Source organism: Phoxinus phoxinus (assembly GCF_949152265.1).
Source record: "Phoxinus phoxinus genome assembly, chromosome: 16".
NCBI lineage: Eukaryota > Metazoa > Chordata > Actinopteri > Cypriniformes > Leuciscidae > Phoxinus > Phoxinus phoxinus.
The window spans coordinates 23,643,925-23,668,079 of NC_136891.1; the positions used below are offsets into that span (position 1 = coordinate 23,643,925).

The 24,155-nt window shown below is 36.1% G+C and overlaps 1 protein-coding gene across 3 annotated transcripts in view; it reads left to right on the plus strand.

The window, feature by feature from the left end:
- The window catches only part of ralgps2 (Ral GEF with PH domain and SH3 binding motif 2), a 159,140-nt gene extending 134,985 nt beyond the window's left edge, over positions 1-24,155 (plus strand). For 2 of the 3 annotated variants that reach the window (XM_079584327.1, XM_079584328.1), the window contains exons 10-21: positions 2,436-2,573; positions 2,975-3,065; positions 3,151-3,221; positions 4,286-4,427; positions 5,760-5,911; positions 6,001-6,055; positions 8,829-8,906; positions 13,629-13,734; positions 15,481-15,573; positions 18,024-18,129; positions 18,260-18,351; positions 20,922-24,155. In XM_079584327.1, coding sequence (XP_079440453.1) covers positions 2,436-2,573; positions 2,975-3,065; positions 3,151-3,221; positions 4,286-4,427; positions 5,760-5,911; positions 6,001-6,055; positions 8,829-8,906; positions 13,629-13,734; positions 15,481-15,573; positions 18,024-18,129; positions 18,260-18,351; positions 20,922-20,951 — 1,154 coding nt within the window. In that variant the 3' untranslated portion in view covers positions 20,952-24,155. The remainder of the gene's footprint in view (positions 1-2,435; positions 2,574-2,974; positions 3,066-3,150; positions 3,222-4,285; positions 4,428-5,759; positions 5,912-6,000; positions 6,056-8,828; positions 8,907-13,628; positions 13,735-15,480; positions 15,574-18,023; positions 18,130-18,259; positions 18,352-20,921) is intronic. The other variant, XM_079584329.1, reaches the window with a different exon arrangement.

The window sequence follows — 24,155 nt, forward strand, 5'->3', positions numbered from 1 at the left end:
GTTACTTGAAAGAATTATGTCTGTAACTCCTTAAACAGAAGTCCATCCTTGAATAGTAGTTTTACTGAAAAAGGCCATTTATAAGCTTTTTATAGAAGCATTATGGAATATAAGGTTTTTAACTAAATTTAAGCTGCATATTTCTACTTTCTATGCCCCTGGAACTGTAAAAAGTACATTGTAATTGCATTCATTTAAATACATTTGTATTTGTTGTGACGAACTGAGGGACTAGTCAAATTTATGTTCTGTCGTTATTGACAGCATGTTCTAGAAGGAAGAATTGATTATTCTTTTTGTGAATTTTTTTTTTTTTACAGAAATGTTTCCCCATCAACTGTCAATGTTTGTCTGATTTTGATCTTACAGGTTTTTCTTTTTGGTTGTTTGATCTCTGGTCTGTAGTATAGTTTGAGTATGAGTTTGTAGTCTATGTATTATTTTTATTGTATTGAACTTTTTAGATTTTGCGCGTGTGTGTTCGTGTTCGTTCGTGTGTGAACGCCAGAGGTGTTTAAATGGAAGTGTGATGCCTGAATGGCTGGACTTCACCCTCCTAAATGAGGTGTTAAGGAAATGGACAGACGTCTCCTGTACGGTCGATTTTCTCCCGATCCCACAATAATATTTAGCTTGAGCCTGAGCTTTGTCTGACATTCACAAAGCAGTCATCTCTCTTTTTGTCTCATGCTCTTTCACGTTATACATTGCATCGATGGTAAAATTAACATGCACTACTGTTCAAATATTTGGGGTCAGTAAGATTTTTTTTAAAGAAATCAATACTTTTATTAAGCAAGGATATATTAAATTGGTCAAAAATAACAGTGAAGACATTCGCATTGTTCCAAAAGATTTCGATTTCAAATCAATACGGTTCTTCTAAACTTTCTATTCATTGAAAAAAATACTTAAAATACATATTCCACATATAGTAGTGACCAGCAACGGTTTTGATAATAAGATATTTTGAAATGTGACACTGAAGACTAGAGTAATGATGCTGAAAATCTAGCTTTGCCATCGCAGAAATAAAATACATTTTAAATTGCCCAGCTTTTTAATATTTATTTATATAAAATTTCACGATATTACAGTTTTACTGTATTTACTTTTTAATATTTATTTATATAAAATTTCACGATATTACAGTTTTACTGTATTTTCATCAAATAAATAAATTTTTACCAACCCCAAACTGTTGAACATTAGTGTATTGTATATACAGGGGGTCTAAAAGTGTAAGCTTCTTATTTATATATTGAATAATTTATTCAGATGTTTAATCTATGGTTAACAGTTCCATTTGTCGTGCTTATAATTGTTTTGTCAATCACTTCTGTCCCGCACTCAGTATCCACCCACACTACAGTACAGTACAGTTTGATATGTTACCTATCTAACCATTATGGCATCATAAGTTATTGTGGGATTCGCGTAAGAAATCTGGGATTGATTTGTCTCACATTATTTTCAAACGTTCATTTGTCATACCGTCATCCACATCGGTGGCTTGTGTAGTGTGGTTTTTGATGATCATCCCAGCGTGACGCTCTGATGTAATGTCTGTATTGGACAGGTACTTGTTTGCAGTCCCAAGCTTATATTCTTAAGAACATGCTGTCACAAACACTCTTTAATATCATCAATATTCACATTTTTCCAAACAGTGTGGCTGTAGAGATCAGTTGCATGCTGCCAAATGTTTCTCCAGAAGCTGCACATCTTTCTTCCTAATGCAGATACTTCCTGCACATAATGTTCCTCACTAATCCAAATATTTACTCAGTATGAAAAAAGCACTCTAGACGGGCCAGAGAAAGCCTGTCTGTCCACCTCCCAACTATAGACAGAGAAGAACAGAGCACAAAGACTAAACAAGATTTCTGATAGAAAATTAGAAATAGAGATGAAGAATATGTAAAGTTACACAACCACTTGAAATAATAGTTAACTTTTTTTTACTATGTAAAAATTTAAAAATACTTTTTTTTTAAATGAAAGTCTTCAGGTTGCTATTTTACTTTATAAAACGAATATTTCCAGTCCTTGATTCTGATTGGTTGAGCCGCGTTCGAAGCCGTTGTAAATTACTCAACAAACACACACCTGTGACCACTTTACATTAGTTTTACTGCGCAACTGCAGTTTGTGATTCTTTGTTGCTGCATGTTGCGTAGCAACCTCTTTGGAACTACATTGCTTGGCGGAGGAATACATGTGTTAATAATGTTATATTTTTTTTTTTGTTGCTGGTGTTTATTTTATGAATAAAATGGATATTTTTATGGAGTAACCATATTATAAAAGCTCCGCGTCGTGCCTACCAACGCCCCTTAGCTGTTCAATCCACTGTAAAACACGGCTTCAAGGGGCTTATTGCTTTAGTAAACTGTGTTCAAAAATTAAATGTATTTGTGTATGTGTATTTGCAGGTATATATCTGTCCGATCTGACCTACATCGATTCAGCGTATCCCTCCACTGGCAGCATTCTTGAAAACGAACAGCGTTCCAACCTCATGAACAACATCCTGAGAATCATCTCAGACCTGCAGAGATCCTGTGAATATGGTGCGTATCACATGCATGTTTATTGATATAAACAGAAGTAAAGACCCGTTTACACCAAGAACCATAACGATAAATATACAGTTCTAAAAATCATCCTAAATATTAAAGAATAGCAGAGTCCACACCACAACTATAACGATAAATGTCACGGAGAAACTATATAATTGGAATCACTTTCAGAACGATTTTTGTCCAGTTGATGAACAATGAAGACATTGACAGCCAATCAGAATCAATCCTGCTTTAAAAAGAGCTTGATCATTTAAAGTGGCAAACGACAAAACTACTTAGAATAAACAAACGATATTGCCCACATGAACGCTAATATAGTAAGCTTTATAGTAACATTGTTGGTGTAAAATGGCCTTAACTGTGTGAATACATTTTTCCCGCTTTCTCAGATATCCCAGTATTTCCGCATGTCCAGAAGTATCTCAACTCTGTTCGCTACATTGAGGAGTTACAGAAGTTTGTGGAGGACGACAATTATAAGTGAGCGGAAGCTGTGTTTAGATTAGATTATATATTATAGTTTTAGCGTAAGTGTTTAGTGATACCATGTTTGTGTACGTATCAGGTTGTCCCTAAAGATTGAGCCACCAGCTACCAGCACACCTCGCACCACTGCCTCTAGAGAAGACCTCACAGGTGAGAAGCACTCGTAGCCCACACACATGAGGCCCTGATGTTTTCACAGCAAACTTATTTTTCGTTCTTCACTTAGGGGTAAAAAGATATTCGAAATACTTTTGAAAATACGCCGCCCACATTTAGGTGAATATTTTAATATATGTTGTATGCATTCCTCGCAATTCATGTTGATATGTTTGCAATGAGCTCTGCAATTCGGTACTCCAGTCAAGTCACGATTGTTTCTATACTACTTTATAAAAAGTATTGCTTTAAAGCAAGCAGCTTTACAGTATTACAAATGGAAAAAAGTATGGTGTCACTTTCAGTTAGAATTACAACTTAAATTTCTACTGTAAAGCAATTTCTACTAACCTCAACGGGCTGAACAGAAGAAATGAAAATAAATTTTACGATAAATTTCTTGCTTTCCCCGTTTTCACTCTTATATGGTAGGGGGCGCTATGACATCTTCTGAAAGTGGACAGAATCTCTGGATTAAAACACAGGTGAAGAAGCAGAAACAAGCGATATCATGAAAGCAGATGCATAATGTAAAATAACACGATCATCAACATTAAACCGTATAAATCAAAACTGCCTGATGTTACCGAATGAAATGTCGACCCAGGACGAGCGGCAGGACTGTGCAGGCATTAGGGGGGTTGATGGACTCAATCCACTCCATCTGTGTTTTGATCATCATTCTGAATCTGATCTGGATGTAGTCTTCTCTCTGTATTAAAATGTTCTCAGCTTTTTGCTCAAAATGTTGCTTTGCTATGAAACTTACACAGCATTCAAGTGTTTTGCTAAAAACAAAAGAGTGGATTAAGCTAGAATAAAGCTTTTTTTGTTTGTTTTGTTTGAAAGCAGATGCTCTTTTCTTTCTTGTGATACTTTGCATGTTCAGATATTCATACAACAAAATATTCCGGGGGCCATTAAAATGTTGTGAAAATGATCAAAAATGCTTGTGGTGGCTGGCAACTTAAAAAAAAAAAAAAAAAACCTGGCGGGGAAATAGTTAAACACCTTTATTGTCACACGCTGTTGTTAATAATTGTTTTTTTTTGACACAGGTCCAGACACATCTGCGTCACCGTTATGTGGTCGTCGTGGTAATGTTGGCGAAGGTGCCCTGCCTAAAGTCCCGCCAACGCCCCCCTCACCCCGGAACCTAATCACCTACGGACACAGGAAGTGCCACAGCCTTGGCTACAAGTGCGTTTGCTTCATGTCCTCCATTCTTTTTTTTATGTGGCCTAGTTCATTCGGTCTCCTTTAACTGTGTTCTTCAGATATCTTTAGTCGTTCTTTCTTTATAGACCATAGTCAGAGTTGGAGCCACATACAAATATATTCAACAAAATAAAAATTTGAGGGAAGTACAAATTGTCTATACTATATTAGTCTTAAAGTCCTTGATCGTGTCTATTTTTCACAAAGTTATTTGTTCACTGAAAAGGTGTGGATACATTTTACACTTAACACAAATAAGTAAAAATAGTTAGAGGGGGAAAAATGTAACAAGGTGCTTTCGAAAACGTAAAAAAAAAAAAAAAAAACTTAAAAATATTTGTCCGCCTCAGGAGTATAAGCTATTGTATGAACTATTTATTTTTATATGAAAACATCCCAACATTTTAGATGTTTTAATACTGTTTACGACTTTGATTTGTGTGATTTTGTTTATTTATTTTTGTAATAGTCAAGTATTTAATATACAATAATAATTGTATATATTAATTAAATAAACATCAAATTTACACAGAAAAAAAGTATATAAATAAGATGCTTTTTTTGTTTTTTAAAGGTAATTCAGAAGGTAGTTTTACTTGAAATGGTGTTAAATTAATATCAATTCAACAGATTGTCAAAATTGACATTGTAAAATAACACGATCAACATTAAACCGTATAAATCAAAACTGCCTGATGTTACCGAATGAAATGTCGACCCAGGACGAGCGGCAGGACTGTGCAGGCATTAGGGGGGTTGATGGACTCAATCCACTCCATCTGTTTTTTTGTTTTTTAAAGGTAATTCAGAAGGTAGTTTTACTTGAAATGGTGTTAAATTAATATCAATTCAACAGATTGTCAAAATTGACATTGTCGACATTAAATTGTATGATTTCATTTGTTAGTCAAAAACTGAAGTGAAAACATATTTATGTACCATATTTTTTATATTAAGTGGCATATTTTTTCATTTTTTTTGTCCGTAATATGGTAACACTCTGCAGTAAGTGCTCTGTAGCACAAAGCTTCCTGTAGCTCAAACAGTTGAACATTGGCGCTTGCAACGAAAGCAAGAAGTGAGAACAGATAATGATACAAAAAAATGTCAGATCTGTACCTTGAAATGCATTGTAAGTCGCTTTAGATAAAAGCGTCTGCTAAATGCCTAAATGTAAAAGCAGAAATTCTCAGAAGTAGGATCTTCCTTATACTGCTGTGCAGTTTCTACAACTTCTATATGTGATAATCTTCTGGTTTCTGTTGATTAAGAAATCTCGATCTTTAAACAATTTTTCTTGTGTGTGTGCTGCAGTTTTATCCACAAAACAAACACGGTGGAGTTTAAAAGCGCAACGTTCCCCAACGCCGGATCCAGACATCTGCTGGACGACAGCGTGCTGGAGAGTCACACACCCACACGAGGGCAGGCAGAGAGCTCAACGCTGTCTAGCGGCATTTCACTGGGTATAACACACACACACACACAGAGAAAGCTGTTGGATCATGGGCGATGCTTCTTTTTATCAACATATGTCATGATCTTATCATTTCAGGAAGCAGTGAAGGCTCAGAGCTCAGTGAGGAGATGTCTTGGCCTGCATTTGAGAGGTGAGTCCTCTAAAACATTCACACTTGCAAACACAGTTACACGTCCACATACTATACATGACCACATGCGTGGGTACATATGGACACAGCATGTCTTCATGGAACATGCTGGAATCTGACGCAACCCTCCCCAGAGACTCTTCCCGGTGCTTCTGCACAGGGAATGTTTCTTCTTTGTCATCATCATCATCATCATCAACTTAACACATTAACTTTTACAGTTGTTGCTTATTGGTTTATTATTTCTAATGAATTGGCAATCTCGATTGTGGCATAAACCTGCTTTAAGACTTATAGTTTCCCATAATTGAGCAGCATGTGCTTTGTGGCACATGAGAGTGTGTTCTGCTTCCCTCAGCTGCCTGTGCTTTCTTTTGACCCCAAATGATCATCATATTCCCTCATTAGTGCTCTACCTCTAGTGTAGCTAATGAGAGACACTTCCTGTAACAGGAACGGAGTATGAGTCATTTGTGACGGCCGCTGCCTGCCATTCTACATCAGGTGTACACTGAGGTCCTAGCTGTACCCTAAACGCATGTCCAAGTCTCCTTCTATGTTCTAAAAGGATAGTCTGGTTTTATATTAACAAATAGGAAGATAATCAGTCATAAACAATCATTTATTAATTTGGCCAGTTTGAGATTATCAACATCAACCGGTAACCCTGTTTAATTGGCTTTGAGTCAATTCCAAAATCGAATGATAGAGTTGTGGATCGATGATAAAAAAAAAAATTTGAGTAAATATTATGTTAATTTAATTTCTGTTATTTTGTGTAATTTATTCACATTCAATTTGTTCACAACTCTCTAGAATGCGTGATTCTGATTGGGAAGAATTCTGTAAATATTTGTCAAATATATATATAAAAAAGTCTCTTATGAAAGGTCTCTTATGCTCACCAAGGCTGCATTTATTTGATCAAAATGCAGTAAAAATTTTAATATTGTGAAATATTACAATATAAAATAACTGTTTTCTGTTTTTTAATATATTAAACATTTGAATTATATTTATTATTGTGATGGCAAAGCTGTTTTTTTTTCAGGATTCTTTGATAAATATGAAGGTCAAAAGAACAGCGTTTTTATAATGTCAATGCTAAAAATAAATTTTTGTATCTTTAACTTTTCTATCACTTTTGATCAATTTAATGCATCCTTGATTCTTTAAAACAAATTTTTATCGTAATAACCCCACATTTATTAATGGTAATGTTTAATATAAGCTGAAATGCACACATGCAACCAATTTCCTGCATAGTTGTGCTAGTTTCATGATTCTCACATCACTCAATCTTTCTTACATAATAAAGTAATTTAAGTAAATATTTAAAGTTAGCCATTTGTAACTAGTGGGATATTTTGCTGGTCTTTTCCACAAAATAAGCGCTTTGCGTCCTTATTACCAAAGACTATAGAATAACACAAGACTCGTATGGTTTGAATGGGGAAAAGTGCTCTATGCCGGAATAAGTCCCGCCTTCTAAATAAGAGATAATAGCCGATTAGTAAAGTCCTCGTGTCACTGCAGCTGCCGTTAGAAGATCCGGAGTCAGTCAGATGCAAGAGCTTTAGCTTGATCCAGCCTGAACATTTTTATTTTCTGTCATGATTTGAGCGTTTAGAAACAAAATTTATGAGACAGTTGTTGTCAGATTTTATTGGTGATTTCAAATATGAAATTTTATCGTAAGCTTGGAATCGAACAGTCTTGGAGAATTTGATATTTCTCCATTCAAAGAGACAGGAGCTGCACTTGTATGCCCGAGAGGCGTTTCAGAGACTTTAGTGACTTTGCTATTACTTATATTTTGCTATAATAGCAGACCAAATATACAGTATCCCTTAGTTCTATCAAAAAAATCAACACTAAGGGACACATTTACTAATAGCTTGTGCCAGGGCAAAACCCTCTTGGTGTTAAACTACTGTCAGGATTTACTAAAGAGACACAGTGAAAAATGTGCACTGAAAAGGCGTGGACAGGGTTATTTTTACAGCTGATCTTATTACATATGCATTCATAAGAGTTTCCCTTTTCAGACGCAACATTTATGGGAGGAAAGTATTTAAATGAATCACGCAAGGTGATTTACTAAGGTTTGCGCTAGTCAATTTACTGGTATTTGCGCCATTATTTACAGCCCAAAAAGGATTGCGCTAGTCAATTTACTGGTATTTGCGCCATTATTTACAGCCCAAAAAGGATTGCGCTAGTCAATTTACTGGTATTTGCGCCATTATTTACAGCCCAAAAAGGTTTGCGCTAGTCAATTTACTGGTATTTGCGCCATTATTTACAGCCCAAAAAGGTTTGCGCTAGTCAATTTACTGGTATTTGCGCCATTATTTACCGCCAAAAAAAGCACGTCTTAAACCAGACGCTAATTTGTGCTGCTTTTGGTAGATGGTGTTGGTCATTATGGAAATCTGTTCTTAAATATGAGTGTTGTCAGTAGATCATGCGCTGAACTTTCCACTCCCATTAGCGCTTTTTTAAAATTGTGTTCTCACGCTAATTTGCCCTGTTTAGTAAATCTGGCCCTATATTAGTCACTGGCCACGCTGCTTTCTAGGCATCATCGGTTGACCACTAATGCAAATCTGTTGTATGCTGACCGCTTATCTAGACATGTTAGCCAGAATCTTTAGACAATAGAAGGAGACTCAGAAGAGTTCAGGCTTCAGAGCTCTAGCACAGCCTGTAGTGTGTGTTGTGTGTGAGGGCCGTGACTGACCACTGCCCCGCTATGACTGACACTCTACAGGACTCGATTCTACCACTCTCTGGGCCCAGTCAGCAGAGTGGGCCGCATCTCCTGCAGAGGAGCGCTCAGGTCTAGCAGGTAACTCAACCTCAACCCCCGCCAGGGTCTCTTTCTATCTGACTTACCCTGAACAACCGGGGAACTATCGCTGTCACAGTGTGTGTGTTCTTGCTGTGGAATCAGGTGGTGGGCTTTTTCTGAATCACACGTGTGATGTTCACTCTTATGCAGTTGTGGCTTGTTGCTGCTAATCAAATGCCACTGAAGCATCTCTTCTGATTGCTCCTGCTTTCTGTTCTCCAAACACACACACACACCTCCTCTCACCTCTGCTTCAATAGCGCCGATTGCAAGTGCATCATGGGAAAACAATGTCCTTTGTACATCCTGGTATTTAGATGCGTTTTCCGTGATCCGATCTCAAGTGGTCAGCTAGACGCATTACCGTGTAAAGCCTGGTCTTAGTATGCATTTTAAATGCGTCTCTCATTTTAAATGCGTCTCTCATTTTAAATGCGTCTCTCATTTTAATGCGTCTCATTTGCAATTTCGTCTAAGCCCCTTCCTTCTCATTTCCTCACACTCAGCATCATTTTCACGGGAGTGCAGAGGAAGGGAAATGAATGGTAACAGTGATTTCAATCATTATCTGTGTGTTTTGTCACAACATAGCAAAGTTGGAATCGATTGTTTTGGTGCGCTTTTTCAAAACGTTACATTTCACATAAAGTGTGGCTATTTAAACGCATTCGACCACATGAATGGGTTTTCAGAGTGGTCGAAAGTAGACTATCTCAAAACGTTTTTGATCCCATTTACACCTGTAATGTCGTCCACTTGTGATCGGATCGACGAAAACACATCTTAATACCCAGTGAAAACAGGGCTGTGATGTTCCTCTTTTGATTTAAGAAGTTGAACGACTAATGTGGATTTACTCCCAAAATACAGTAGGGCTGGAACGATGCGTCAACATAATCGATTTATGTTATGTTCTTCCCTAATCTCCAATCATGTTTCACACAAAACAAAACTCTAAGAGCAGATGCTAATGGCTAGTATGGCAGCGCCGCTTAATACGGTTGCGTTACAACTCCATTCTATAACCCAACTGACTCCTGCACATTTTCAGGACTCACAACCCCACTAATAATGCCCGGAAAGGTACCAAACTAGAAATTGGAAAGTTTGTAAGTGCATCAGGAGTTTATTTAAATAACACATGCCGCTAACCCGGATGTCGAGATCACTTCCGTGATTTGGGAAAAGCCAAAATCTTTTTTGGTGGGACTTGATTTTTTTCCATCGGCTGTTGATTGGATTGTGAAAAGTGAGTGTTGCATACTTGTGGTGAAGTGAACTTTTAATGGTTTTTGAAAAAATACAAACACGTTTTGGCTTGAGATCCTTCCGTAGACAACAAACAAATACATGAACTTTCTTTTTTTTTTAATCTCCAAATTACTCAATAATTGTTAGCAAACAAAGGAAATTAGCTACAGCTGACAATTCCACTTCTAACATCACACTTCATTTTAGAACGTAATTAGTTAAAAAGGTTTAATATCAAGATGAAACAATCAACCAATCACAATTCATCCTTGTCAAATTGACACACATTCCACATTCTCACGTCATAAAGGATTCAGTCAACAAGCATCAAGGCAACAACTTCCATTAAAAAAAACATCAGTCACACAATACACTCCAAACATCACAGAAACTCTTTAAGCAACAAATCCAAAAAGCCTCTCTCTTTTTCCTTATGTAATCAGTTGCCTTCTCTTGTGCTCTGCTTTATCTTTTCAATACTAAGAAAGAAAAGGATTAGGAAGGCTCTAAAGCCGTAATGGTTTCAGAAACCATTAAAAGTTCACCACAAGTGTTGCTGGAATTCTTTTTTGTTATTATCCTTAGTTCTGTTCGTTTCCATGCACCTTGTGATTGGGTAAAGATGCATCAGATCTATTTTTACTCATACCGGAATGGAGCCAATTGAAATTGATTAAAAGGTTGAAAATTGGATGTACAGAGTATGTTTTGGATGTACATAGTAACATGCACTGGGAGAGTAAATGGGCATCAAGCACTGAATAATTAGGGTCCATCAGGTGCAGTTCTTGGGGACCGTTTACATAGGATGTGTTCTTGTTTTCAAAAAGGTGTACAGTAGGTTTTTCAAAAATGTGTGTACATTGACAGTTGAAGTGCAGTAGCCTCAGATGATTTATTTTAGAGACTCAACATTAGCATGCTAAAACCCTTGCAGAGAGGCCGTGTCTGTAAATCCTTCCTTTTTAAAACACTGCTGTGAAAAAGCAATAAAAAAAAAAACATAGATAAGCTAATTCAGTAATGAAGGACATATGTTACTCATGGTTAACAGATGACCAGTGACTTTTGCATATCAACACTATTTATTATTCTTAGGGAGTTCAGCCAATCATAACAAAGGTCATCTGCATATAGAAATCGTAAAGGTGCAGAAGCCAAAACAGCCTGTTTAAAGTATAAGCATCAGAGTAGAAAATGCTCATCATAGCCTTCTCTATGTGGACAAAAGTGTATTAATGAGCAGTATACAGTAGTGTAATGTTTTTGTTTTTTTAGAAAGATCTTTCAATACTGCCACCTACGTATTAAATCAAACTAAACAAAGCAAACATTAAGACCGGAGGCTGTTTTTTATGTTTAGATTTAGAAATGAATAATAAAGGAATGTTTTGTCTGTAGACACAACATTTGTAGGCGGTAGAGTTGTCTCATTTCTCGACTTTTGAAAAGAGATTGTTTTTGGCAGAATGTAGTAGTAGAGCGAGAAAATAAACCCACATATAACAGAAGTAAACAAACAGTTCACATAACAAATGTAAAGTCATAATTTACTCACCCTTATTCCAAACGAATCAAAGAAAAGATTCTAAAGACTGTGCTGATTCTTGGTCGAATAAAGACTGGAAACTTTAAAGAGCACACAACTAAACGTATTTTAGCTCTGAAGTCACAGTAAATTAAAGTTGATATTCATTGGGTGAACTATCCCTTTAAGAAAGATAAGTAAATATTGTGTTCTTTACAGTTCACTCATTTTCTCTCTTTCCCTCAAAAACTCACTTTCTTCACTTTCACATTGTGGCTTTTTAAAGGGGTCATGACATGAGAAACCAAATTTGCCTTGATCTTTTGGTATATAAGAGGTCTTTGTACCATTAAAACGTCCTGCAAGTTTCATAGCTTAAGACTTCCTCCCCATTATAAACGAATCATTTATTTAATCAAGCTCTAAATACAGCTCGTTCTGGATCCATGGTAAGAAGTGACGTCACGGTACGAAGTGACGTACCGGCGTTTGCATAATGACCGCCTCCAGCAGAAGACAACTACGCTTTAAGCGCAAGACAACTACGCTCATTTCGTATCATCGTCGCGCCCGCGCGCTGCGCGCCTCACGAGTGTTCAGTCGACGGACAGCGAGTGGGTCTGTGTACAGGGAAGTTACGATGCCGCAGATGTGCTGTTCCTGGTTGTGGACAAACAACATCTTTGAATACGCTGCGAAAGATCCAGACGTCAGGGAAAATGGAAGCACTTTATTTTTTGCAGACGTCTCAGTCACGGCAGTGTTAGTTTAAGCGTTTGTTCTATACATGTGAAGGATGACTGTTTTGAGCTTTGCCAGAAAACTGTTGCTCAAAGATAAGTCCGTGCCGACTGTTCTGGGCTCAACATCGACGACGCAAACTGTAAGTAATGTATTTAAAACTTTAAACTACTTTTTAAATACGCTGAAAGATCCAGTCGTCAGGGAAAAAATGGATGCACTTTATTTTTTGCGGACGTCCCAGTCACGGCAGTGTTCTATACATTTAAGGATGACTGTTTTGAGGAAAAAATCCCAATATGATGCTTGGCTTTGCCAGAAAACTGTTGCTCAAAGATAAGTCCGTGCCGAATATTCTGGGCTCAACAACGACGACGCAAACTTACTTTTTACCATGGCTAATATAAACACATTTGTATAAGAGAATCTTGAAAATATGTCGCCTTTCTAGTAGGCCTAACGTTACATGTGATAGAAAATTAAAAATGTTGCCTTTATCAATGCTGCATCTTCAAATATGGCCTGTGCATGCATTTTTGTCCGTGGTACACCCTATCATTTCATTGGAATTAGTTAAATAATGTTAAACTGTTAGCAAATTAGGCTATATGATAATTATGCAACAATAATCTGTTTTCAAGTGTCTCGGGTTAATTTTTTTTTATTAATTCAAAATAGTTTCACTTTCCATGTGGACACGGGCTGATCCAGTCTTCGTTGTTGTGGTGATCGTTCATATTCCTCTGATTCCGGCTCAAACATAATAAGGTTTTATCATTGCAAGAGCCATCGCTTCGCATGCATCACCCGCTATTAAACAGTTGCGCCGAATCCGCAAACGTTCTGGCTGGGGGCGTTAATAATTGATGCATAGGCACTGACGTTAGCCAATCATAACAGTGGGCGTTAACACTGAACTCTTAAAGGGGAAACACCCCCAAAACAGACTGTTTGAATCAGAGGATGAGAAACAGGGTGGGAAAAGGTCATAAATCACTAAATTTTAAAAGTTTTTGGTAAAAAAAACTATAGTAATACTATATTTGCACCTAAGGGAACATAATAATGAAATAAAAAAAACCATGTCATGACCCCTTTAATATACATCACTTGTGTGATTTTATAATTGTATGCGTGTCTTTTTAAAAAGTCTGTTACATGTCCCTGTGTGTCAATTAAATGTGTGTGTGTGTGTGTAGCTCTGCTGAGTCAGAGGAGCTGGCGGTGCATCTTTACCCAGGAGCCGTCACAGTTCAGGGGGTCTTACGCAGGAAAACAGTCCTCAAGGAAGGCAAGAAACCCACGGTGAGAGCAAACTGCAACACTTCACCCGTCTCCTGCCCGTAAACCCCATTTGATCTCTCCCTGTGAGCTCATACACCGTCTCTTTCTTCCTTTTCCAAAATGGTGCTAAATGCAAGCAATAAAACTGCAACTAAAAAGGATGCTTTTTTTTAGCAAACCAAATAAATTGGATCGTTAACTTTTAAAAAGGACAAATTGCTCACCATATCTTTTTATTGTTGACGTCAAAGGCTGTTCATTGAAACCTTTTGATACTTATTCATCTGACTGACATTTGGCAAGTTCGTTTTTTTGTATTTTCATGGCAATATTATAAAATTGCCATTAATTTATGCATATATTATATTATAACAGACATTCAAAAGTCTTGAAATAAGTATATTATACTCACCAAGGCTACATTTATTTGAACAAGAATACTGTAAAAACAATAATATTGTGAAATGATTACTATTTAAAATATTAAATTTTTGACATCAAAGGCTGTGTCCAATAAATCTGTTCTGATACTTATTCATCTGACACTTTGAAAAAGCTAGCATGGACAGTTTGTGTATTTTCATAGACATATTAAATTGGCATTATATTTATTGTAATGTACTATATTTAATACTTTATGCTATGTTATATTATACTGTGATTTTATTATTTATTTTATTATACTGTTTGGAATTTGAATATTTTTATTTATAATTTTTTTAATTGTTCCATGATCTTTCAGATTTGATGTTCAAGAAAAAATTCTTATCATTGTTGAAAACTGCTTAATATTTTTGAGGAATCTGTGATTTTTTTTTTTTTCTTCCAGGATTCTTCAAAAGAACGGCATTTTTATTTAAAAATGGAAATATTTTCTAACATCATAAATGTCTTTACTGACACTTTTGATCACCCCAGACTTTTAAGCAATAGTGTATATCGCTTGGTTTTTATGACATTTTACTTTCGTACGATAAAAAAAATGGTTTTGTTTGGTCACTGCTTGATGTCCAGTGTAAAATCAAAACCAGTTGGGATCCTTTGCTCAAGTGCTTTTCTCTGCCGCTTTGTCTCTTGCCCTCTCCTCATAATCTGCTCTTTTATCTTTTGGTCTACAGTGTCTCTTAACTGTCAGTCATTTCTCCATTAGCCCCATCAAACCCAGCGGTTTCCAGAGAGAGAGAGAGAGTGTGTGTAGGGAGCCAAGGCAGTAAAATATACTGTGTTAAAGTCCAGTAATGGGAGCTGAGAGGCCTTTTAAAAGCCACATATTTGATCTGACTCAATCTGCCTATCTCTGTCTTTCCAGACCTTTTACTCATATATGCATGTAGATATGCTGGATAGACTACATGGTTTCTTACATTAGATCTTACATAAGCATATAATTACCATAAGCATATAATTACCATAAGCATATAATTACCATAAGTATATCATCCAGCTAATCTTGATCAATATGTTCAGATTACTTCTTGGCCTTGCATTATTCTGTTTGCTTGCTCAGGAATGCTGTTATTGATATATTAGACTAAGTTGACATTGTGGGGATTTTTTTTTACTCTTAAAAAAGTGGTTACACTTTATTTTACAGTGTCTTTGTTACATATGTTACGTGTAGTAGTAATAACAACAACAGTACATTATGCATAATTATATGCAACTAAACCAAACCTGTTAAATACAGTATGTATGGTCAATATATGCATTAATTTCTCTGCACTATCTGGTGTGGGCATGCGCTTCAGTGTGTGTTCTTGTCTGTAGGTGGCAGCGTGGACTAAGTATTGGGTGGCTCTTTGTGGAACTCAGCTCTACTATTACACTGCCAAGTCCCTCAAGGCCACCGAGAGGAAGCATGTGAGTGTTTCCACACTTTCACATTTCTCTCACAAACCTTGTTGTTGCTTATTCTGGCAAAGAATTGAGTTTAAAGAAACTGCTCTGTTTTAGGACTATCAGGGTTGCATTGTCTTTTTGCTTGTTTTCATAATACAAAATATAATAAAAATGCATTTATAAAATATTATTTGATGTTAGTATTACTAATAACTATTATTAGTATTACTATTTTTTTTTTATTATGATAGATTTTTTAAATCGTACAGTATTCCATTTGGATAAAGATAACGATTTTGAATAGTTTTTTTTTAATGTTTTTGAATGAATAAATCAATTTACCAATGAGAGTAATATTATAAAATTGTATTATTGCAATTTAAAATAACTGTTTCTATTTTAATACAATATCATCATTAGTGATCCTTCAGAAATCATTATAATATGATGATTTGCTGCTCAAGAAGCATTTATTAATCTTATCAATGTTGAAAACGGTTTGTGCTGCTTAATATTTGTGTAATCTATTCTTTGATGATAGAAAGTTCAAAAGAATAGCATTCATTTTAAATATAAGTCTCTTTACTGTCACTTTTTAACAAATGAATGCACCGTTGCTGAATACAAGTATTTATTTTATCAACACACAAAAAACCATACTGACCCCAAACTTTTGAACAGCGGTGTACAATCATGGTTGTAAACTTCCTTTATATATATATATATATTTATATATTGGTTAGGTGCATTGCAGTCATTACAGTATGTAATACAGTAAAAAAAAAAAAAAAAAAAAAAAAAGATTACTTAGAATCAACAAATGGAGTAGACTTTACAGCTTGACCAAAAACTATGCACCTCTTGATGGAAATAAATGTTGTGATTTTATTTCTATCAAGAGGTGCATCAATTTTTAGTCAAGATATTGTTTTGAGAATGCAATAGTCCAGCACTCTGTAAAGTCTCCTCCAGCACATCCCAAAGACTTTCAATGAATTTAAAGTCTGGACTCATTTGAGCCTGATGTATCTTGACATTGTCTTCCTGGGATATGATTGTTTAAGAAGTGAAAAACTACACACATTAGGGTTAGAGTAACTGTTGCCATATATATATATATATATATATATATATGTATGTATGTATGTATGTATGTATGTATGTATGTATGTATGTATGTATGTATGTATGTATGTATGTATGTATGTATGTATGTATGTATGTATGTATGTATGTATGTATGTATGTATGTATGTATGTATGTATGTATGTATGTATGTATGTATGTATGTATGTATGTATGTATGTATGTATGTATGTATGTATGTATGTATGTATGTATGTATGTATGTATGTATGTATGTATGTATGTATGTATGTATGTATGTATGTATGTATGTATGGATAGATAGATAGATAGATAGATAGATAGATAGATAGATAGATAGATAGATAGATAGATAGATAGATAGATAGATAGATAGATAGATAGATAGATAGATAGATAGATAGATAGATAGATAGATAGATATAGTCCAAGGTGGTCCATCTGATACTGATGAAAGGAAGCATCACTGTATCCTGCAGCCTGATGCGTCATCACTTAATCACTTCAGGATGACATTGATGGAAGAGTGCTTATTCTAATACCATCCAGCAGGAGAGGTTGTGAGAGATAGGGATCATGTGAGCCAGGGAAAGAATCAGACAGAAAGCCTTGGGTGGCGTTTGTAGAGATGTGAGAAGAGAGGACGGGTGGTTGGGTCCAGGAAGGCATGCTGACATCAGCGTTCCTGATGACTGATTAAACCGGCTTCAGTGCCGAGTGAGGGCAGATGTTTGCAGTCATTGGATAATCAGACGGATGACATCATCAGTGCAAGCCCAGCTATCACACATTATTCGGATTAATGAGAAGCGCATGTCGCTATCAAATACACGTACAGTAACAGGGCTACTGGTTTACACAGACTCTTGCAATACAGGATTGTGCACAAGAATGAAGCCAAGCTGTATGCATGTACATTCATATTAAAAGAATGACATTTTGATCATTTTTCAAATGAATTAAATTATATAATAATAATAATTTTTAAATAAATTAATTTGTATACAGATTGCAATTCGTATATGCATTAATTGTAATTAAAATGTTTATATTAAATTGAAAAATAAATTTGATTAGTAGCATTTTGATGTTTTGACAAATTTTCAGTTTTTAATAATAGTAAATTAATTTGTACAAATTGTAATTCTATTAATATCATTTGTAATGAAAATGTTTATATAAAGTAAAAGCAGCATTTTAATATTTTGACAATTTTTATTTTATTTTTTATTAATAATTATAGTACAAATTAATTCAATTAATTTATATACAAATTGTAATTCCATTAGCATAATTTGTAATTAAATGTTTTTATTAATAAAAAAAAAAAGTATTTTAATATTTCAACTGGAATTTTTCACAGTTCAAGTCCACCGCCAGCAAAAGTGTTTCTGTTTTGGGCTTAATGGCCATGATGGCAGACGACCCGGAGCATCCCGACATCTTCCTGCTGACCGACTCTGAGCACGGTGAGACAGCCTGTCACTGTCACCGTCCAGACAATGATATATCGATGCAATATTGTAACAAAAGATTTACAGTGTAGCTATGTATTATGATATGCACATTTTGTTGATTTATTCATTTATGTGCCCACAGGAAACTCTTATAAGTTCCAGGCAGGAAACAGAATGAACGCTCTGCTGTGGTTCAAACACTTGAGTGCAGCTTGTCAAAGCAACAGGCAACAGGTAACGTGTGTGTGTGTGTGGGGGGACTTGTTCAGCTCAGAGGGTTATTTAGCTCAAGTTTCTTTTGTAGAGAAAATGCTCATAAGCAATGTAGTGGCCTTCAGTGTGCACTTAATGTTCAGAGCGTTTCTAAGCTAAATCGAGGATGCTAATTGCTCCTCGGGAGATGCTATTGTGTGTTAGAATCCTTTGGGTTCAATAAATATGTGAACATTTTGCTCTAACCTTCTGTTTTGAAGCAGCAAATGACTGACAGTGTTTCAGTGGGATCTATTAAATTAAAAGCATTTCACATAATGGCCTTTTGAAAACTGTTGTTGCCAAATACGCAGGTCAGACTGGACGTGTTCCATCAGCAGGTGTTTAGGGCTTTGTTAAACTGAGCAATGACACTGCCCTCGAGTGCTTGTTATTTTGTCAAGTGCAGTGTTGAAGAAGCTTGTTTGAAAGCTAATCATGATTTACAATAGTGAAACTACAGTCAAGCTACTCTTTATTTAAACTGTCTAACTACATCGCAAGCTAGAACTACAGAAATAAGCTAACAACCCTGAAGGCATTTAGGTTATGTCTTTTTAAATATGGGCCTGCCGCCTATAACTATCATGTTAATTTCTATAATTATCAAATGCAATTTAATCTGCACCATATCTTTCTGGCAAAAAAAAAAACAGTAAGGGTCTTTAAATGAACAAAGTCAGTTAGAGGTACTGCATTAAAGCTACAGTATGTAAGATTTTGAGCCACAAGAGGGCGCTGTTTCCAACAATAACAAAGGCAAATCTTGATGACGCTATGAAGGAGAGTGGAACGATGGGAGATGTCGTTTTCAACATCCAGAGACGTATGGAATTAATGAATCATGATCACGGATGAGGTCATTTATTAGTTTTTGTATTACCTGTACGTCTGAACGCGAAATTGTATGTCATGATAATGAATTAACTACAAGGAACGCGAAATGTTATGCTATATTATCCTGTTACAGCTATTTGTCAAATGATTTGTTAGGTTAATGCTGCGTAGTTTTAGGATGTTTATAGTTAATGAAGTGTTGTTTTACGTGTTCAAACCAATCGTAGTAAAATTAAATTTGAACGGACATTTGCAAGTAATGGCTTAATATTTTTTAACAACAGATATCCGATTGTATTTAATTGCACTGCCATAATCTCAGTCAAATTTAATTGACTGGCCGGCCAATGTGGGCCGGCCCACCTTGTACAGAATATAAAATAATGACGGAAATCATAATAGGCTATTACAAGCGTGGGTGCGGGGACGCGGCCGACAATTTTGTATAATTTATAATGTTGATGTAGGCTATCGCATCACGATAGTGTCGTGGGCAAGTGTGCCATCATATAACGTGGGAGACCCGAGTTCGTGTCCCAGCTTGAGGAACTTTTTTTTACTAACGCATTTGTCCACGTGATATTGCGAAAACCAAGGATAGTGCGGATATTGCGCCACTGACAGGCGACATTTTTTTCCGGGACGGACAATTATTTAAAATTGGAATTTCTCTGAAATACAAAATCTTTGGAGACTTTTAGGATATTGTAAGTACATAACTGCAGGAAATATATCACACTGTCCAAGTGATTTTTGGATCTTTTATTACAAAATTGTTACATATTGTATCTTTAAACTTAAATTTACACACATTTCCACAAAATACATGAAATAAAACTAGAAAATACACTTAAGTTAAATAACTTACTGATGAACAGCAGATATGAACTAAAGTCTCTTATGTTCACCAAAGCTACATGTATTTGATCAAATACATTAACAGTAATATTGTGAAATATTATTACAATTTAAAATAACTGTTTTCTATTGTAATATATATTCAAATGTAATTTATTCCTGTGATCAAAGCTGAATTTTCAGCATTATTACTCCAGTCTTCAGTGTCACATGATCCTTCAGAAATCATTATAATATGATGATTTGATGCTCAAGAAACATTTATTAGCCTTATCAATGATGAAAACATTTGTGCTGTTTATTTATGGAAACAATTATTATTATTTTCTTTGATGAATAGAAAGTTCAAAAGAACAGCATTTATTTGAAGTAGAAATCCTTTAACATTATAAATGTATTTACTGCATTTTTGATCAATTTAATGCACCCTTGCTTAATGGGAAGTATTCATTTAAATAAATAAACACTTACTGACACCAAACTTTGAATGCTAGTGCATACTATAAAAATAATAATGTGCTATGACGCAAATTAATTTTAATTGTTTGTTTCATAAATTAATCGTTTATTTGACTTTCCAACGCAACTTTTTATTTATCAAAATTGTATATTTAAATGTTATTATTAAAATCTATAAATTTTTAGTAAAACTTTTGTTCCTGAATTTTTTTAATTTTTTAATTTTCAGACTCTTATTTGCATATAATTTGGCTTCACCTGAACTGTGAATCATTTATCATAAATTAATATAATCATAACAATAGTCCATCTGAAATAGATGGCTAGTAAATATCAGTGCAGGATCTTGTAAAACCATACATATCACTTTAAGATTTGTTCCTCTTTTTCCATTCCAGGTCCCAGCGAATCTAATGTCCTTCGAATAAATGAGACCATGCCGAATCAAAGACATGTTCGAGTTCGTGAGCGGCCGGATGACAGGAGAGCAGAGGAATACGAGGAAGAGACCAGAGATGAATAAAAGAGCTATTGACTCGTGTTTTTGTGTGCGTTGGAGCTTTCCCACTGCCATCACCCAGCCTGAACCCCACAGCAAACTCCTCGAGCACCACTGCCTTAACAAGCAGAGTGTGAGTGAATGTGTGTGTGTGAAAGAGCAACGGCGTCCCCCTCCACTGCTCTCACCTGGATGGTCCTTTTACATTTTATTTACACTTCCTCCATCATTTATCTGATTCCCAGCAAATAAGGATCTTGGATTCTTCTTGGGCTCTTCTTGAAGGAGTCTTGGACTCTTCATGGACCTCTGGAGTTTGTTTACACCTTCTTTACCTTGTGTGTTTTGCTTGTGTTTTTTTTATGTATTAACTGGTTGTGAATCTAATCAGCGCTCCTCCTCCTTTGACAAAACACACCCAGGAAACTCTCCGACCCTCAAACACACATTTGCAGATAAGTCGATTGTGTCTTCGCACACTTGAGTTAGGCTCTTGCAAGCATGACGAGATTTTCCACAGGCAAGTTTAACTGCAGGAAATGGAAGAGCCTCTTTTATTGAAACGCAACCAGAAAGGGCTCCGATACTCAATGAATTCCAGACTCAATTCTTCTGAATGTCTCCCTCAGAGTTTTCTATTCAACTTCTTTTTTTACGGATTCCGTAGCCGCCTTTTTAGCTCATATCCACACAAACGTGTTCGCTTGCTAGAAGGCATCTGAAATGTTCAAAGCGAGGGTGTGTAGGAAGAAAAGCTTGAGAAAGGAAGATGTTTGAAGACTCGTCCTGCTTCAAAACATCAGCAATAAGTACCGGTTTACACCAATTCAATCAAACAGTAAAAGAATCGTTCGTTCGCTTCTGGATTCACAGTACGAGTCGTCTGAGGACACGCGTACATAAACACCCTTTTCAAGCTGTGAATGTTAGTGGACGCAGAGGTTTACATTTCCAAACTTGTATTTAGTCCTATTATGTTAGTTTTTTTTTTTTTCAGTCGAGCAGTGGTTTTCCATTGGAGTATTGTGATTGGTGGGAGACGGAGCAGGAGATAAGGCACTTGTGTTTTCCGCAGCATCGTTTACTGCTGTTGATTTATTTTTATGTGATGTTTTGCTTCAATGTGGTTTTATTTTATTATTTTATTTCAGTATTACTGGGATTAGTTGCACATGTCTAGACTATTTTAATTGTCTGTTACATTAACATGTTACATTTCGAAAGTTACGCCAGCTCAACTTGGCTTCAGTTTTTGTTTCTTGTTGAGCCATTAAGGTTCTCGTTTGCGCATTCAGAGAACAGCTTTATCAGTTTATATAGGGAACAAGAGTAGACGTCTGTTAAGCTCAGAACAAATGATTGGCGTTTACGGAGTCGGACCAGGATGTCTCAGGATGTTTCATTAAATGCGTCCATCTTTATCTTTCATGTTCATGGTGACTAGATCCTGTTCTTCTGCTTTCCATAGATTAGATTATTTTTCCAAGAGCTCAGTTTTACGGTTTTCCATTTGTGTGGAACGTCAAACTAAGATTGAGTTTCAAACACTCTTGAGAGTTGGAGAAAAGATCTTGGGCAATAAATGAATCCACAAATCCAACTTTGCTTGGATGATGAGCGCAAGAAACTTCTTCCAGAGTGTCGAAGTGCTGCAGCGACCAACAATATTAAACCAAATTGACATGAATAAATGGTAATGGAGGAAGTTGGCAGCAGGTTTATACAAGGCCTGACTTCATTGACAAGTTATCGCCATTTCCTTTGTGGTGTTCTGCATTGGATTTGAGTGGAGATGATTGGATGCTGAGGTAGAGGAAGTCTTGCGTTGCTTTTCTTCGTTAAACAGAATATTTTTGTAAGGTGTCTTTGACCTAAAAGGGAGGATTTTACAGTAGTCCAGCACAGCACAGGCAACACTGAGACATTTGAGAAATGCTGGTTGTGACAGATCGGCTGATCCGGGGTCGTTTTCGTATGTTCTGAGCCTTTAATTTCAGGTATTAGCACTTTGGGTTGTGAAAAAGCTCTGAGATCTGCCACATTAAAGAGACAAGATGCAGACAAAAGCAATGAAAGTCGGTTGGAAAGCTGTCGACTAAGTGTTTACATGATTGGAGGAGTGTTGTTTTGGCTCAAACTGTGAAGTTCTGAGGCTGGTTTGTCATCATGGCACAGGCAGAGAAGCTTCAGAAGATCTTGTGTGGTCGTGACCAACCAAATGAACTTGGCACAAAGGTGTGGAAATGGGAAATTGTCCTAATTAAGTGAAGTGGAAGAGTGCCTGTATGCTCGTAAAACATCACGCCAGACACCGATTTATGCATCTTGACAAGTCACCAACCTTTACCAACGAGGACTTGGACCAAAGTAGATCACAATGCTATTGGCGTTGTCTAGCTTTCTTTCTCTGGAATGTTCCTTAGACACGGTTGACGTTATGGAATAGTTCATAAACGGAGACGGAAGAACAGTGGGAAACGTGACGAAGCTGCCTCTGTTATGAAATACATTTTTGGACCTTTTTAATTTTTTTCTGGATTTTTATTTTTTAGTTCCAGTTGTTTACTTCACACTACATCTCTTTCTCTCTCTCTCCCTCTCTGTGAACAATAATAAGATAGTTTTAATGAAGTTGTCCATGAATTTTTCATTTTTTCTGCAGTAATGATAAATTGTTGTTGCTGGATTTTTTTTTTTTTTTTTTTTTTTTTTTTTCCTTCTATGCAGTTTGAGTGAAATTCTCCAACATACTTTATACTATTCAGTTTAGCTGTCTTTATATGAACAATGCGTATGATATCATACACACACAGGCTTCTCATCTTCTCTGCCGCTTTCTTTGGCTGTTTGAACTTCACCGCATCACTTGTTTTATGTTGTGGTGTGTTAAAAGGACTTATACTGGTTTGTAGTGAGTTGTTTCAGAAATGAATTTGATTGTGTGTGAGTGTGTGTGTGTGTGTGTCTCACTCTGTCTCACCTGCTCCCACCCAGCCCGGATCCTCCCTGTCTGATCCCACACCCGCTGGGACCCATGACCCAGGGTAGCGCTATGACCTTTGACCTGAGAGATGTGCTCCTGGGCTCCAGACAGGACAAACATAATAAACACTTTTGGTTGTTTGTTTTTTAA